Source organism: Argopecten irradians, chromosome 3, assembly GCF_041381155.1.
Source record: "Argopecten irradians isolate NY chromosome 3, Ai_NY, whole genome shotgun sequence".
NCBI classification, from domain to species: domain Eukaryota; kingdom Metazoa; phylum Mollusca; class Bivalvia; order Pectinida; family Pectinidae; genus Argopecten; species Argopecten irradians.
The window spans coordinates 49,738,583-49,757,413 of record NC_091136.1 but is presented as its reverse complement, the minus strand read 5'-3'; the positions used below and the strand labels follow the sequence as shown (position 1 = coordinate 49,757,413).

General features: G+C 35.2%; 1 protein-coding gene across 2 annotated transcripts in view; it reads left to right on the top strand.

Moving 5' to 3' along the window:
- The first annotated feature begins 1,038 nt into the window (after nucleotides 1-1,038).
- Nucleotides 1,039-18,831, top strand: part of LOC138318940 (DNA polymerase epsilon subunit 2-like) — a 68,588-nt gene continuing 50,795 nt past the window's right edge. The window contains exons 1-14 of one of the 2 annotated variants that reach the window (XR_011207928.1): nucleotides 1,039-1,427; nucleotides 5,638-5,738; nucleotides 6,606-6,681; nucleotides 6,934-7,011; nucleotides 7,309-7,402; nucleotides 9,215-9,286; nucleotides 9,744-9,827; nucleotides 10,035-10,091; nucleotides 10,541-10,662; nucleotides 11,025-11,166; nucleotides 11,628-11,748; nucleotides 12,166-12,280; nucleotides 12,695-12,878; nucleotides 13,269-13,445. Coding sequence is in view for 1 of the 2 variants with exons in the window: in XM_069261767.1 (XP_069117868.1) it covers nucleotides 1,363-1,427; nucleotides 5,638-5,738; nucleotides 6,606-6,681; nucleotides 6,934-7,011; nucleotides 7,309-7,402; nucleotides 9,215-9,286; nucleotides 9,744-9,827; nucleotides 10,035-10,091; nucleotides 10,541-10,662; nucleotides 11,025-11,166; nucleotides 11,628-11,748; nucleotides 12,166-12,280; nucleotides 12,695-12,878; nucleotides 13,269-13,445 (1,488 nt within the window). In the remaining variant the exon portion in view is untranslated. The remainder of the gene's footprint in view (nucleotides 1,428-5,637; nucleotides 5,739-6,605; nucleotides 6,682-6,933; nucleotides 7,012-7,308; nucleotides 7,403-9,214; nucleotides 9,287-9,743; nucleotides 9,828-10,034; nucleotides 10,092-10,540; nucleotides 10,663-11,024; nucleotides 11,167-11,627; nucleotides 11,749-12,165; nucleotides 12,281-12,694; nucleotides 12,879-13,268; nucleotides 13,446-18,831) is intronic. The other variant, XM_069261767.1, reaches the window with a different exon arrangement.

Here is an 18,831-nt window from a genome sequence, read left to right as displayed (position 1 = left end):
GAGTATAGACTGTGACATTGGGGTAACACTGATCAGATTTCACATATAATCTGACCTAAAGATAAAGTACAGAACTAAAGCCACTCAACAATCCTGCCTGAAGAGTCTATTAGAAATTCTGCAACAAAACAATGCTATGGTGATCATTTCCAATTTGACTGACATCCAAAATCATCTCACATATTGCAATAATGATTTTCAAAATACACTTGTGCCATATCATATTGATGTGATTTTATTGTGTATTTGATGAGATGAAGGGGAAATTAAAAATAATATAACATATCTGTTACACAACAAATTCACATGTCAATAATGGTAGAAAAATGAAAACAGAATAGTTTTAACAGTTGGTCTGGTAAGCCAAGATTTCAAACTGAAAATGCAACCATAAAAGTAATGATATTATACGAAAGTAGGTTGACATATTGTTGCAATGGACTATATGTTAAAAAAACATATATATTGACAGTCACAAATACATGTAACTGTTTTGTATTGATGGGTGTCTATTACAATTAGTTCCTGGCATTCCATCCTGCATGAAGGGCTACTGGTAATATATTTTTTAGTTTTAGTTGGTTTTCCCTTCTCCATTCTTCTGATGTTATCTCATGTTGAATTGTCCTATAATTAAAAATTATACAGTAATGTTACTATTTACCAAGATAATGGTTTTTTATAAGGTAAAAATGACAGCTTCTCACATTATCAAGGTTACCCTCAATATTCTAGGGGTTACTATCACTGTCTTTAAGTCCACTTCAATGAAATTATATGCAGGCCTGTGATTGGTCTTTCTTTCTCCCCTGAACTGCCTTCAGTTTCGCTATGACCAGAGATTTAAATAGTAATATTATTTAAATCTCTGCTGTGACATATGCCAGAGGTGTATTATATAACGACAGTGTCCCCTGGAAATATCGAGGATGACTCAAGGCAAGAATCATATTATACGGGATCAGTTTAGTTTAATCAAGTCAAACACGTATGTGATCAGAATATTTTGAAAAATCGTTGAGGAATATAAAGACTTTGATACACGCACACCAAATGTCTATACTCAGAATTTTGGATTGTGTATTTATACAGTATTATACTCTAATAGAGTTTGATTTGAATTGTAATTTATGTACACATTAAAAATGCGACCCATGTGTAAATATATATCAAGTGTACTTAAAGTAAGTAATGCAAAGTAATCGCCAGAAAGTAATACTCATTTCAGCTGGTTCAAATTATACCGCAAAAATAATTCGTGACACACCCCTTCCGCTATTCAAGGGAAGCTACTCTAATTACCGGAAGTAACATCAATTTGTGGCGGGAACGTTTACATTTCACAACAACATAAACAATATAATGGCATCAAAACTCAAAAGCCATGTATTGTCAGCGTTTAAGATGCACGGGCTCACATTACGAAGGTAAGTAGATCATATCTACACTATTCATGTATGAAAGATCGACTCTAATAGTTAGAAAGGCATGAAAAACCGCTGACATCACTCCCGTTTGTTAGCTGTTTACATCTGCCAGATGCAGACGAATCCTGAATACGGTATACATCTTGTAGATTTACCAGAAGTACTCTAGGTAAGGCGAGTACATGGGTAAAATACCCATTGAAATATGACAGTTACCCCTAAAAAATATTTGAACAGGTACTAATCTACAAGTATTTGTATTTCTGTATATATATGAATTCGTTTGTATTTTAATACCCAAGCCAAATAGTGACAGTTGATTATGAGCGCTTACATCCAGAATGAAAATCAAAAGGAATTTGTAAATTAGTAAGAAGAATTCAAGTCATGCACAAAAGTCTGCATCAACTTGTTTCAGATGGATATATAACGGTATAACTGCTACTTCAGTAGCTTGTCATCCATCACTTTACACTGTAACCATACAACTTTTTCCAACATATCTCTGTTAAGTTTTGGCTTTGCACAGAAGTCAGAGTTGTGCCCCCCCCCCCCCCTTTTCAAAAACATGAGTACAATTACCCACCCCTCCAAAAATTATCTGGAGCACTGACCATATTGCTTTATCAACTTGTCCAAATTACTTCATAATCTAAATATCTCGTCAAGATCAGCACCAGACCAGAGCGTCAGATGATTTTGCATGAGCATGGGTCACCAGGCCCATCCGAGCCAGAAAAGGGGGGGGGGGGGGTCATTTTTCAAAACCATGGGCCAGCTTTTTTGTGATTGTTACTCATATCACTCTATATCGTAATGAATAAATAAAAGAATATTTGACTTGTTTTTATTCTGTTTATGTTTTAGTAGAGAAAATGACCTTTCTTTTCTTACATCTCCACTCATACAGCTTCAAAATCAAACTCAGATACTATCTAAGCTCACATGCACACACATACAAGCATTAATCTATGACGCTGAAATAAAAGATCTTTTACAATCTGCTGTGTCTGTGTTGCATTAGCCAGAGTAGCTTATTTGATAAGGTTTGGAAATTTATACACAAGAGCAGCTTATTTGATAAGGTTTGGAAATTTATACACAAGAGCAGCTTATTTGATAAGGTTTGGAAATTTATACACAAGAGCAGCTTTAATTATTTGATAAGGTTTGGAAATTTATACACAAGAGCAGCTTATTTGATAAGGTTTGGAAATTTATGCATATTTTATTTTTACATTTGCAGTTTTTAGCTCGCCTATTCGATGAATAGGGGGAGCTAATGTTGTCGCGTCGGCGTCAGCGTTGGCGTCCCATTTCACGTTAAAGTTTTTAAGCAAGTTTCTGTTTCGTCAATTGTTTAAGCTTAAGTCATCATAAATGTTTATGATTTTATTTTCCTAATGTGTATGGATGCTGAACGTGATAATACAACCAATTTGGGGCCCTTTAGGTTTTTTTTGAGTCTGTTAATTTGTCATATTTCCATGTTAAAGTTTTTGAGCAAGTTTCTATTTTGTCTATTGTTTAAGCTTAAGTCATCATAAATGTTTATGATTTTATTTTCCTAATGTGTATGGATGCTGAACATGATAATACAACCAATTTGGGACCCTTTAGGGGTTTTTTGAGTCAGTTAATTTGTCATATTTCCATGTTAAAGTTTTTGAGCAAGTTTCTATTTTGTCAATTGTTTAAGCATAAGTCATCATAAATGTTTATGATTTTATTTTCCTAATGTGTATGGATGCTGAACGTGATAATACAACCAATTTGGGGCCCTTTAGGGGTTTTTTGAGTCTGTTAATTTGTCATATTTCCATGTTAAAGTTTTTGAGCAAGTTTCTATTTTGTCTATTGTTTAAGCTTAAGTCATCATAAATGTTTATGATTTTATTTTCCTAATGTGTATGGATGCTGAACATGATAATACAACCAATTTGGGACCCTTTAGGGGTTTTTTGAGTCAGTTAATTTGTCATATTTCCATGTTAAAGTTTTTGAGCAAGTTTCTATTTTGTCAATTGTTTAAGCATAAGTCATCATAAATGTTTATGATTTTATTTTCCTAATGTGTATGGATGCTGAATGTGATAATACAACCAATTTGGGGCCCTTTAGGTTTTTTTTGAGTCTGTTAATTTGTCATATTTCCATGTTTAAATAGTAAATACTTGAACATCAACTTCTTCTGAATAGGCGAGCTTTGCTGTACTCCAACAGCTCTTGTTTGTTTTATTTTCTGTCAAACTATTAAAATAACCCATAACGCATATCTATTTTTCAATAACTTTAATTAATTACTGAACGTAAACATCAGTTGATCATTAGACATGTCGGGGGCCCCAGTCCAGTCGGCTACATTTTTCCGTCGATATACTGTTAACTCTATACTTTAATTCTGATATTGTAATGTTGGTTAAATATCATTTTTATTTTGTACATTAACTCTTTTCCTTCAGCACTCATGTAATGGGTCATTTAGATGCTTCATTAGAAACAAAATCAAACTCTCCCCACTGACCCATATAATTGCTGTGACTGGTCAAGTTGTTATCAAAACAAATTTAAAACAATGCTAACAGCCATTCTAATTTCTGTCTCCATTTCTCAGAACACTAGATTTTTCAAATTCTGTGTAATAACTCACAGATTCTACAGTCTGACATTAATTTTTTTTCACTGCTAGTCATTTGGACTAGTTAACCCCAAAATTTTACTAGTCCAACTGTTTAATAACTAGTCAAAATTAAATATACATGTGTTTTGCTTCAGCACTTAAGTCATAATCAGTTTTTGACCCAATTACAGTTTGGATGCGTTAGAGAACTCAAATTCTCACAAAATGATGCATCTAGAGTTCTAGACAGAAATATTCGCCTACAGAATGCACTCAAAAATGTGTTGAAAGATGCAATTGACCGTCGCTCTTGACAAATTTATACATGCTAACATTCCTTCAAGACTCCTGACAAGACTCGCCATGTGCCGACTCTGGTTACATGATTTTACGGAATGGGCACAAACTTGCAGACTCCAGTTACTTTTGTTTTAGCCTATTAATATGGAAATTATTATAAGGAAAACAAATACAACTTGCTGGTTTTGTTTTAATGACAGGATGTTTTAATTATATCAAATTAATGAAATTATGATACTAAGAAAATATATCGTAAAAAACCAGTACAGGTAAACTGTATCGCGGTACAATATTTTTTGGTGGTGTATTGCAATACTCCAATATACCGGTTAACCGCGGCAGCCCTAGTAAATACCACCCGACCCAGCTCAGTTCAGCTCAGTAGAGCCATAGTTTGAGTGTCGCCTGCAACGCTTGGAAGAAAAGTAGGTATCCGGCATTTGGGAAACAATTTCTGTGCGATAACTAAAGTATTTATTGTCTGATTTCAACCAAATTTTGTATATAGCTTTATATCAATGAGATGTCAGATGGGTTTGATAATGGTCAAAATCTGTCAATATTTGCAAGAGTTAAGGGACTTTAAAATCGGCAAAACAGATAAATCCATGCTTTCCGCTCGATAACTTTAGTATTAATGTCTGATTTCAACCAATTTGGTATGTTGCTTGATATCAATGAGATCTTATATTTAGATGGGTTCAATACTGGTCAAAATCTGTCAATATTTGTAAGAGTTACAGGACTTTAAAATAGTCAAAATATGGTTTCTGCATGTCTATTATAGTATTTATTGTCCGAATGAAACCCCTAAATTTTATATCAATGAGATCTCGGATGAGTTCAATAATGGTCGAAATCCGTCAATATTTGCAAGAGTTACGGAACTTTAAAATCGTCAAAACAAATAAATCCATACTTTCTGCTCGATAACTTTAGTATTTATTGTCTGATTTCAACCAAATTTGGTATGTTGCTTTATATCGATGAGATCTTAGATGGGTTCAATACTGGTCAAAATCCATCAATATTTGCAAGAGTTACAGGACTTTAGAATAGTCGAAACATGGTTTCCCCTTGTCAATTTTAGTATTTATTGTCTGATTTCAACCACACAAAGCTGGTTATTAACAATATTTTCACTAATTTTTGGGATGCTGTGCAGGGGACACATCCACTTCCGTGGAATTTTTGTTTTACACCAGATACCTGAATTTTTTACTGTTCCTCTACATGTACATGTATTTGGTTAGAAGATATATCATTTATAAAGTGATTTTGCTGTTCTAGTGAATCCAGTAAGTACCTGGTAGAAGTACTTGGGTCTGTGGACGACGACCAAAGAGAAGAATGTCTGGATAAAATCATAGAGACCATACAGAAACAGCCGTGTGAGTTACAACATATGGGAAAAGTATATATGGAAAAATCTTAGTTAGTCATGTACTACAAATGTCATCCTAGATACTCCAGCGGTTTATACATTCCTAGTATGGCTTAGTATTGAAAACCGAAGGCGTTTAAGGAAGAAAAACTGATATCAATCACATGCTTACAGAGATTTTGTTTGAAGACTATAGAGAGTGACACCCAACTTCAAAGCCATACACAGTGTACTATTATTGAATTTGTACATCAAAGGATCAAACTTCCTGTTTATTCTGTTGTCACATACAGAACCTTCAGTATTGTGTAGTCCAGTGGTGGATATAATGACAATGATAATAAGTCTGGAGTGTCAAAGATGTTGAAGAAACTCTTATAATAATAATTCTTAATTTCTTACTTCTATTTGCAAGTCAGTTAAAAAGTGACTGACTCATTTAATAAGAATACCGGTAGTTAATACTAATAGTAAGTTATATTCTCTTATCTGAGTGGGAAAAAAAGATTAGTTAATACATATCGTCTGTAGATGTGATGGAGATACATTGATGAGAATATTAATGTTTATTTGTGCGTGGTTTCATGATGTGTATTCCTTTGTTTAATATAGTGTACTTGATATAATATTTTTGGTATACCCATTACCTTTATGATGATGTAGCAGCTTGATAAAAGGTTACTTCCCAATTAAATTAATACTTTGTTTTCATTATAAATTGATTTTTTATGTTGATTGACTGAAATGTTTTTATATCATCATTCGTTTTCACAACTACAGAAACTTGGCTAACTTTAAGTTACAAATCCAACATATGATTTTATGTCTCACATTTCTTACATACAATTACATGTATCTTAAATCTCTATTGCAGTGTCCAGCTCACTAATTACTAAAGCGACATGTGAAGCAGCTGTCCAGGAGTGTAACGCTGAGCATGATGACGAAGGGTACAGTAAAATTGAACATTATTCTATAATGACAGGTATTGATGATGAAGGGTAAAGTGATATTGATATTTTATCATTGATGATGATGAGATTTCCTTTATGAATAAAAAGCTAGGAAGATTTACTTTTCCCAAATTACAATTTGATTATTACATAAATGAACCTTTGCAAAATATGAGTTGTGTAAATGATTCCATATTTGTTATGTATTAAACAAAATTTGTGATGTTGTTATATTGTTTGAATTGACAGAGAAAATATCCTGTGTGTAATTGATGCCTTCTCTGTCCCTCGGCTGTCATATGTTGCTGATCGCAAAAAATTTATACAGTAAGGATTATTGTTTTTCAAATTTTAAAAATATAGAGTTTTCTTTTCTTTTTTATTTGGTTGGAAAATTGTTAATTCAAACAGCTATTTATATTGGACAAAAACAAAAACTGTTTTGGATAAAGATAGAAATATATCTTTTAACAATAAAGACCTTGTTACACATTTCATCAGGGATAAACAAAAGTAGATTATTCTAAAAAGTACATATCCCTGTACTGATGTAAAATTATAAGGTGAACTTTAATTTGGATATTATAGAAAGAAATGAAGTTAAAAATGAATTGTTTTACACAGCAATAAGACCCTACAGCTGCCTAGCCCCAGTCTACATGGAACAGCCTCCGACAAAGCCACATTGTTCAGGGACCGATATACAATACTACATCAGGTAAGTTGTTTTTCGGACGGATACACAATACTATATCTGGTAGGTCGTTCAGGGACTGATTCTCAATACTATATCTGGTAGGTCGTTCAGGGACCGATTCACAATACTATATCTGGTAGGTCGTTCAGGGACCGATTGACAATACTATATTTGGTAGGTATCAGGGACCAATTCACAATACTATATGTGGTAGGTTATTCAGGGACCGATTCACAATACTATATCTGATAGGTTATTCAGGGACCGATTCACAATACTTTATCAGGTAGGTTGTTTTGGGACGGATACACAATACTATATCTGGTAGGTCGTTCAGGGACTGATTCATAATACTATATCAGGTAGGTTGTTTTGGGACGGATATACAACCCTATATCTGGTAGGTCATTCAGGGACCGATTCACAATACTATATCTGGTAGGTCGTTCAGGGACCGATTCACAATACTATATCAGGTAGGTTGTTTTGGGACGGATACACAATACTATATCTGGTAGGTCGTTCAGGGACCGATTCACAATACTATATCTGGTAGGTCGTTCAGGGACCGATTCACAATACTATATCTGGTAGGTCGTTCAGGGACCGATTCACAATACTATATCTGGTAGGTCGTTCAGGGACCGATTCACAATACTTTATCTGGTAGGTCGTTCAGGGACCGATTCACAATACTATATCAGGTAGGTTGTTTTGGGACGGATACACAATACTATATCTGGTAGGTCGTTCAGGGACCGATTCACAATACTATATCTGGTAGGTCGTTAAGAGACCGATTCACAATACTATATCTGGTAGGTCGTTCAGGGACCGATTCACAATACTTTATCTGGTAGGTCGTTCAGGGACCGATTCACAATACTTATCAGGAGTGTTGGACGATTCACAATACTATATTGGTAGGTCGTTCAGGGACCGATTCACAATACTTTATCGGTAGGTGTTCAGGGACGATTCACAATACTATATCTGGTTTTGGGACCGATTCACAATACTATATCTGGTAGGTCGTTCAGGGACCGATTCACAATACTATATCTGGTAGGTTATTGGGACCGATTCACAATACTTTATCTGGTAGGTGTTCAGGGACCGATTCACAATACTATATCTGGTAGGTCGTTCAGGGACGATTCACAATACTATATCTGGTAGGTTGTTTGGGACCGATTACAACAGGTCTTAGGACTATACAATACTATTGGTAGGTGTTCAGGGACCATCACAATATATATCAGTTTTTGGACGGATACACAATACTATATCTGGTAGGTCGTTCAGGGACCGATTCACAATACTATATCTGGTAGGTCGTTAAGAGACCGATTCACAATACTATATCTGGTAGGTCGTTCAGGGACCGATTCACAATACTTTATCTGGTAGGTCGTTCAGGGACCGATTCACAATACTTTATCAGGAAGGTTGTTTTGGGACGGATACACAATACTATATTTGGTAGGTTGTTCAGGGACCGATTCACAATACTTTATCTGGTAGGTCGTTCATGGACCGATTCACAATACTATATCTGGTAGGTTGTTTTGGGACTGATACACATTACTATTATACAATACTCTATCAGGGGAAAATCAAAACAATTCTCAAACTGAACAAGTATCAAATTAAGTCCTTATGGACTGTCTGGAATACCAACAATACAGACAATAAGTCTTTATAAAAAAAAAAAAATCTTCTGATTGTCTTTAATTGTTTTATTAAAATAGGAATGGAACAGTGTTGTAATTGGCCATCCTACTTTCATAATATGAGATTAAATCAGAGTGATCTCCCATGTGTTGCTTTCAGAGGACACAGCGTCACGACCTGTTTACACCACCAGCTATTGGGGCCCAGGAGGAAAGCTCCAAAAAGTTTAAGGTAACAATACTTTTATACTTTTAGATGGGATTTTAAGGTAACAATACTTTTATACTTTTAGATGGGATTTACATACAAACAGGTTTAATATATAGGGGCTCAGGAGGAAATCTCCAAAAAGTTGAAGATAACAAGATACTATACTATTAGAAGGGATTTACATACAAATTGGTTCAACTGTTGGTCAGTTTACATGTTCTTGTACAAATATGTCTGTATTTTCTGCGCTTAAAAAACCCTTACACATAAAAATTATAGATATTTTACAATTTTAGAACTGAATTTGAACTGCTCTTAAAGTGATTCACATAAAGTTGTTTTTAGTTACAATAATAAACCGTTAAAATACATGTTGAATTGCTTTCAGATATGGCAGATTAATTTACATTAATAATGACTAAACTCCTTGGACGTGTCAATCTACAGAGTATAGAGATTACTAGAATTTGTTTTACAGCTGAAGCCTATCGAGTTTTTACTGGGCAGTAACACCAAGCTAGGAGATATCATTGTACTGGGCATGTTAACACAGCTAAAAGAGGTAAGGATTATATGGTTATCTTTTCTCTTTGTTGCAATAAAATCTCAAATACATGATGTTTACATAGATGAAAAAAAAACATTGTAAGAATATTTTCGTTGATTACTAAAGAATGCAAATTGGTAATTAATGTGTATTATATTGAGATGCACAATAAATGGCAATCCCAAAACACTGCCTATATCATGTTACATCGTGTGTTTGTAGGGTAAATGGTACCTTGAGGACTTGACGGGAGCTGTTGCTTTAGACCTTACTAAGGCTGTATCCTTCTACTGTCAAACTTGAGGGGAAAAAACATGTCCCTAGTATGATCCTGTGGATTAAGATTTTTTGTAGGGCGCAATGAAGCTGTTACATTATCTTTTTGAGATACAAAATACTCTGTGTGATTGTAATACTTCCTGCATGCTTTTACACTTTGGATGTTGTATGATAAATGTTGAACTGTGGAGCAAAATGCTTTCTAGCATTTCACATTTAACTGTTCTTCTGTGTAATATCTATGAATTGTATTTCAGGATGCTCAATATTTTATGTTCAAAAGTCACCCAAAAACATAAAGCTATTTATCTCAAAGAATAATGCTGAAATTAGAACACGAGTTATTAATTTAGTTGCTAACACATTCTGTTGCTCAGTTTCATTGTCTGATAAGTACTGAAAATGACATTAACAATCATGCATGATTCTTTTCTTTAACACTGCATTAGAATTTCCACAGCGGTTTGTTTACAGAGAATTGTTTTGTCCTGGCTGAGGGCTGGTATGAAGACTCAGTGTTTCATATAAATGCCTTTGGTTTTCCACCTCCAGAACCTGCTAAAACTACAAGGTCAGTTGTATTGATATTCCATTTCAGCTGATAATGGACTCATAAATACATGAGTTTGTTTTTGTGTGTATTATTCTGTTATAATAATTTGATCCTTTTTGATCAAATGTAAAAGATATATAAAAGCAGTGTTATGTTTATGAATTTATGTTTATGAATTTATGTTTATGAATTTTTCTGACAACAGATTAGTCTTATCATTTCTAGATTATCATCAGCTTAGTCATAAAAACAAAGATGAATGTACATATTGTGTCTTTATATAAATTTGAAATTGACAATTTTTGCAGTTATAAAATACGTTTTTGTTGTTACATTTTCATTACTCTAATACAATATATAATTATTATGTCTCTTTACAGAAATTATTTTGGAAATGTCAATTTTTTTGGTGGATTATCCAATACAAGTGTTAAAGGATCTGTGAGACTAAAACACATTGAACAAGAGAATCCTGACGCCATGTTTGTGTTCTTATCGGACGTTTGGCTTGACCAGGTCAAGGTAAGGTACACAACTTTGATGTGACATCTTAATTCAGAGTCTATAAAAAAACATGAATTGTTTGTTATAGTTATCTCCCATGTTCTCTATGGTGTATTGTAGTTGTCCTCATTATTCTGCTGTTTTATTTGTTGCTTATCAAAGTTTAAAGTAATTATGGAATCTGGTTCCATTTGTCTCGTTAACAGAATCATGACTAGAATATAAGTTTTATCTCAATCTTTAATGTAGTTACATTGTATAAAGAACCTTGGTCTGTAGACTCCTACAGTTTTCATTCCAAGTTTTTAATGAAGTCCATGTACACTCATACTTACATTACCAAAAAGCTCCTCTATCATAGTGCTTGATGCCTTGAGCAAAATTTCAAGTTTCCTCTGAAACACAAATACACATGATATAAAGATTTTATTGTCTGATAATCAGTAACAAGTGTTTAGATTTTCACTGTTTTGTTTAAGGTCCTTGAGATGCTAAGAGTGCTATTTACTGGGTATTCCGACTTCCCGCCAGTCTGTTTTGTTTTATGTGGAAATTTTTTGTCAGCGCCGCACGGAGCACAGCATGCTAAAGATTTGAAAGGTAATTATATGATGTTACGTAGAACTTGGTGAATGTGTCATTGAGATTCTGAATCTATTAAGTTTACACTACTTATCCAGAAATATTTGAAAGAATTTGTACATAGTGTTCTACAGAAAATGTTGGCTAAGGATTGTGTGATTCAAAATTTAATCTCCTTCATATTTGTCAAGTGCAAGTTTTTGAATCTTAATTTTTTCTTTTGATAAGGTAGAAATTATACGAAATAATGCCATAAAAGTTACGTAAATTTTTGTGCCACGGTACCAAGATGTTGCAGTTGCATCTGAATCCTGTACTTAAGTAACGAAGAAAAAAAATGAAATGAAATGTAAAAGTTTATAACTTGATCTGTATAAATTGAAGACAACATAACCTATGATATTATTAATACCTGTATCAATTATATTTAAACAGAGGCATTCTCTAGTCTAACAGACCTGATTTGTGAGTTCCCTACTATAGCAGAAAACAGTCGGTTTATCTTTGTACCAGGCCCCCAGGACCCAGGCCCTGCATCCATCCTTCCTAGGTAAGCTGTGTGTCATCTCAATAACCAGAAGTTTTGATAATAATAAAATAAACAAAAAATATATTGGATTTAAATCATAACATGGTTCAATACAACTTAATTTTATCTCCATTGTTTGAATTTTGGGGTTTAGCTCCTTTTGACAAGTATTTCAGCAAGAACACCCCATTAATGTTTCACTGCTGTCACAAAGTCTTATTAAGGGGACAAAATCAAATTAAAGAACAAAACCAAGATACTTCTTAATATTTGCTCCTCCTGTTTGTACCAGTAACCGGTAATCTTGTAAGAACTATTCAACATAAACAGAGACCAAACTGTACTTCAGAAAATAGCTGAAGATAGGTCAATAATGATGATTGTCTGAGATGTTGTATTCATGACTTTATAAACAGATGTTTTACCCCTTTACAGGCCTGCTATACCGAGTTCTATCATTGAGGATGTAAAGCGTAAGATTCCATCCGCCATCTTTACCAGTAACCCTTGTCGTATACAGTACTGTACACAGCACATTGTCGTCTTCCGTGAGGATATTGTAACCAAGATGTGTCGGAATTGTGTCAAGTTTCCTGAGGATGGAGATGTACCCACACATGTTAGTATAACAGCATAGGTATTTTAGATAGTAAATGCTTGTACATATACGTATACACATTTAATATAATAGATAGTAAATGCTCATACATATATGTATACACATTTAATATAACACTAGATACCATACACACATGTAGCCAAAGATATACCAACACATGTACCTAAGGGTAATTTCTTTTCTAGAAGAAAATGTTACTTTTTTATGATTTTAAGATCATGTTACATGTTCCTAATTTAACAAAAGCTCACCAAAAACACAAATATTCTATAACTTTTATTACCAATCTTATTTGAAAGGAAACTCATGACATTCTGTATGTTGATAAATTGATTGTGTTCAGTTATCTCCCTTAGTTCTGTGTCAGCAAAGGGTACATATCTGTTGCAGTTTGCAAAGACCCTGATCTCCCAGGGCCACCTGTGTCCCCTCCCCCTCCACGTCTGTCCCGTGTACTGGTCACATGACGTCGGACTACGACTTTACCCTCTACCCGACCTTGTGGTGTGTGCAGACAAGTTTGACCCCTTCCATAAGACCTCGGTAGATTGCACTGTGATGAACCCGGTAAGTTTTACCTGATACTCTGTATGTTTTAATTAAATATTGAGGGTGTGAGATATAGAAAATAGATGTCTTTAGAAGTACCATCTTGTTCCATATAGACCTTCGATAACATTTTGTGAACTTTCATATTTTTAGTTACAACATTGAACATGGATGAATTATAGTGGATGGGTCCATGTAAAAATATTTGACTTGTCTGGTAATTTGGCACAACTGTGTTTTATGTACAGATGTATAATAACATACTATGAAACCTGTCTGTGTGTTGATATTGGTCATTCGTAACACTGTTGATATTGGTCATTCTTGACACTGTTGATATTGGTCATTCTTGACACTGTTGATATTGGTCATTCTTGACACTGTTGATATTGGTCATTCTTGACACTGTTGATATTGGTCATTCTTGACACTGTTGATATTGGTCATTCTTGACACTGTTGATATTGGTCATTCTTGACACTGTTGATATTGGTCATTCTTGACACTGTTGATATTGGTCATTCGTAACACTAAGAAGAAGATCATGGTAGGCAGGATGTCTTGTACAGAGATGGTCACAAAGACAGGTTTTAGTGTACCTGACGCTGTTTACTTTAGCAGTTAATCTGATACATCATGTATATAAAGCATTGCAGTTAATGGAATTTTGTTTGCACAGTGAATTATTTATTTGTATAACTTTTCGTAGTTTAAATATATGGAAGATTCAAACACTTATGAGTGAGAGAGTCTCAATGTCCTTTCCAACAAATGTGAATTTCATGACCCTGAAGTTTCAATATCTTTCTTAATCAATTTTTCTGTGTAAATTGGAATGAAGTGGTTTAGGGAGATGTCAAACACAATGATAAACCTTCCAGAATTCTTTCGTTGCCTTGGTAACTAAATGGAGACTTCTTGCTTGACAACAAACATGTTATTGTTTGATGTAGATGAAATGTAGATTTAGGGTTTTGAAGGATGCTGGACATAATGCAAACAGTTTTAAAAAGATCACTGGCCATGGTTCAGGGTTTCCCTGATGAAGGTTTTTTTGCATCTTTGTTGCTAAACAATTGCAGTGGACTCCCATTAAATAAAACAATAGAGCTAGGTCCAACAGTCTCAATATCAAAGATATTTAGAATTAAAAGTTATGTGCAAAATGCAAATCAAATGATTAACATATTCATATGATAAATATTTTGAAATTGATAAAAATATCAAAAAGAACTACACTACCCCAAGCTATAATTGGGATGGAAATTGCTTTCGGGCTTGGAAGTTGAAGCGACCTTCAAAGTCAAAACTGAAGGGAAAACCTGAATGAAAATGGAAGTCTGCTCTTTTTAGGTCACCTGACCATAGGTCATGGTGACCTATTGCGATAGCCTTTTGTCCGTCGTCGTTCGTCGTGCATCGTCCGTTGTGCGTTAACTTTTTGTTGAGTAAATGTGAACCGAGATTGATGAAACTTTGTATGTAGCTTGATATTAACAAGATCTCGGAGTTCAAGTTTGTTGGTTCAAGTTCAAGGTCACTGCTACTATTTTTAGTAAATCCCTATCAGCACTCTAGCGGCTTCATTCCTTGAGTGATTTTGATCACACTTCACACATAGGCAAAGGATCATAATATCTCGGACAAGTTTGAGTGTGAAGATTGCCAGACTAAGGTCAAAGTCACTGTTACTATTTTTAGATAATTTCTTTGTCAGCACTCTAGCGGCTTCATTCCTGGAGTGATTTTGATCAAACTGCACACAAATACAGGACTGAAAAAGTTTGAGTTTCAAGGTTGCAGGGTCAAGGTCAAGGTCACCGTTACTATTTTTAGAAAATCCTTTTCAGTGCTCTAGCTGCTTCATTCCTTGAGTGATTTTGATCAAACTTCACACAAATTTAAAGGACCATAATATTTTCGACAAGATACAGTTTCAGGATTGCCAGGTCAAGGTCAAGGTCACTGTTACTATTTTTAGGTCACCTGACCATACGTCATAGTGACCTACTGCAATAGCCTATTGTCCATCGTGCGTTAACTTTACTTTGTGAACATGATGACTTGAGTAAATGTTAACCGAGGTTGATGAAACTTTGTATGTAGCCTTATATCAACAAGATTTCGTACGAGTTCAAAAATGGGAATTATTTGACAATAACGTACAAGTTATTGCCCTTTGTTCTAATTTTATCATTGTGCTTGTGAACAAGATAACTTTGGTAAATGTGAACTGATTTTGATGAAACTCTGTATGTAGCCTTATATCAACAAGATCTAGGATGATTATGTTGGCCCTTAAATGACAAATTACTATTGGATGCCAGGTGACCGTTAAGGCCCATGGGCCTCTTGTTATGTTTAAATTGGTACATTTTTAGCTCACCTGGACTGAAGGACTTTTTACTGTAAGGGATAGAAGGAATGTATTCAACAAAACTACAGAATTCAGCAGAGTTTCAATAATTGGTGTTAGAATTAAAAAAAAAAATGGAGCAAGAAGTAGAGATGATTTAAGATGTTCAACAATTCTGAGTCAAGTTTGTTTGACACTATTGAGCAGAAATGTTATTGAAATTGAAAAGCAATTGCATGACACTTGATGAAAGCACTGTATGTAGAGTTATAAGAGTTGTATCCCTTAGTACTCTTTAACTCTCATAATAATATATAATTGTAACAACCATTATCATCAATATTTCTAATTATATTCAATATTAACTGAAAAAAGGTTAAAGGGGGAAGTGAAATCACCAAATTTCTGTTGGTCTGAATGGTTTAAAGTTAATGTATCTTCAGCAACTGTCAAGTTTGTGGTACCATGCCATCAGTAGAGTTTGTGGTGTAATGTCATCAGTAACAGTCATCAATAGAGTTTGTGGTTTCATGTAATCAGAAGAGTTTGTGGCGCTATGTCATCAGTAGAGTTTGTGGTGCTATGTCATCAGTAGAGTTTGTGGTGTCATGCTATCAGCAACAGTCATCAATAGAGTTTGTGGTGCTATGTCATCAGTAGAGTTTGTGGTGCCATGTCATCAGTAGAGTTTGTGGTGTCATGCCATCAGTAACAGTCATCAATAGACTTTGTGGTGCTATGTCATCAGTAGAGTCTGTGGTGTTATACCATTAGTAGACTTTGTGTCATCAGTAGAGTTTGTGGTGTCATGCAATAAGTAGAGTCTGTGGTGTCAAGTAGAGTCTGTGGTGTCAAGACATCAGTAGAGTTTGTGGTGTTATGTCATCAGTAGAGGTTGTGGTGCGGTGTCATCAGTAGAACTTGTGGTACCATGTCATTAGTAGAGTTTGTGGTGCCATGTCATCAATAGGATTTGTTGTTCTGTGTCATCAGTAGAGTTTGTGGTGCCATGTCATCAATAGAGTATATGGTGCCATTTTATGAGCACAGTTTATGGTGCAATGTCATCAGTAGAGTTTGTGGTGCTGTGTCATCAGTAGAGTTTGTGGTGCAGTGTTATCAGTAGAGTTTGTGGTGCCATGTCATCAGTAGAGTTTGTGGTGCTGTGTTATCAGTAGAGTTTGTGGTGCCGTGTCATCAGTAGAGTTTGTGGTGCCATTTTATGAGTACAGTTTATGGTGCAATGTCATCAGTAGAGTTTGTGGTGCTGTGTCATCAGTAGAGTTTGTGGTGCTATGTCATCAGTAGAGTTTGTGGTGCTTTGTCATCAGTAGAGTTTGTAGTACCAGTTTGTGGTACCATGTCATCAGTAGAGTTTGTGGTGCTATGTCATCAGTAGAGTTTGTGGTGCTTTGTCATCAGTAGAGTTTGTGGTGCTGTGTCATCAGTAGAGTTTGTGGTGCTATGTCATCAGTAGAGTTTGTGGTGCCATGTCATCAGTAGAGTTTGTGGTGCTGTGTCATCAGTAGAGTTTGTGGTGCCATGTCATCAGTAGAGTTTGTGGTGCCATGTCATGAGTACCATATCAGTAGAGTTTGTGGTGCCGTGTCATCAGTAGAGTTTGTGGTGCCATTTTATGAGTACAGTTTATGGTGCAATGTCATCAGTAGAGTTTGTGGTGCTGTGTCATCAGTAGAGTTTGTGGTGCTATGTCATCAGTAGAGTTTGTGGTGCTTTGTCATCAGTAGAGTTTGTAGTACCACGACATTAGTAGAGTTTGTGGTACCATGTCATCAGTAGAGTTTGTGGTACCATGTCATCAGTAGAGTTTGTGGTGTCATGTCATCAGTAGAGTTTGTGGTGCTTTGTCATCAGTAGAGTTTGTGGTGCTGTGTCATCAGTAGAGTTTGTGGTGCTATGTCATCAGTAGAGTTTGTGGTGCTATGTCATCAGTAGAGTTTGTGGTACCATGTCATCAGTAGAGTTTGTGGTGCTGTGTCATCAGTAGAGTTTGTGGTGTCATGTCATCAGTAGAGTTTGTGGTGCTTTGTCATCAGTAGAGTTTGTGGTGCTGTGTCATCAGTAGAGTTTGTGGTGCTATGTCATCAGTAGAGTTTGTGGTGCTTTGTCATCAGTAGAGTTTGTGGTACCATGTCATCAGTAGAGTTTGTGGTACCATGTCATCAGTAGAGTTTGTGGTACCATGTCATCAGTAGAGTTTGTGGTGTCATGTCATCAGTAGAGTTTTGGTGCTGTGTCATCAGTAGAGTTTGTGGTGCTATGTCATCAGTAGAGTTTGTGGTGCTTTGTCATCAGTAGAGTTTGTGGTACCATGTCATCAGTAGAGTTTGTGGTACCATGTCATCAGTAGAGTTTGTGGTGCTTTGTCATCAGTAGAGTTTGTGGTACCATGTCATCAGTAGAGTTTGTGGTGCTATGTCATCAGTAGAGTTTGTGGTGCTTTGTCATCAGTAGAGTTTATGGTACCATGTCATCAGTAGAGTTTGTGGTGTCATGTCATCAGTAGAATTTGTGGTACCATGTCATTAGTAGAGTTTGTGGTGCTTTGTCATCAATAGAGTTTGTGGTACCGTGCCATCAGTAGTTTAAGCTTTGGTACCATGTCATCAGTAGAGTTTGTGGTGTCATGTCATCAGTAGAATTTGTGGTACCATGTCATCAGTAGAGTTTGTGGTGCTTTGTCATCAATAGAGTTTGTGGTACCGTGCCATCAGTAGTTTAAGCTTTGGTACCATGTCATCAGTAGAGTTTGTGGTGTCATGTCATCAGTAGAATTTGTGGTACCATGTCATCAGTAGAGTTTGTGGTGCTTTGTCATCAATAGAGTTTGTGGTACTGTGCCATCAGTAGTTTAAGCTTTGGTATCGTGTCATCAGTAGAGTTTGTGGTGTCATGTCATCAGTACAAATTGTAATTTAATGTCATTCACACAGCATCCGGTGATTTGTCTTTAAACTGTGTCTGTGATACTTTTTCTTAAATCTTTTTTTAGTGAAATGTTGACTTAATTGCGACTGTTGTGAAATA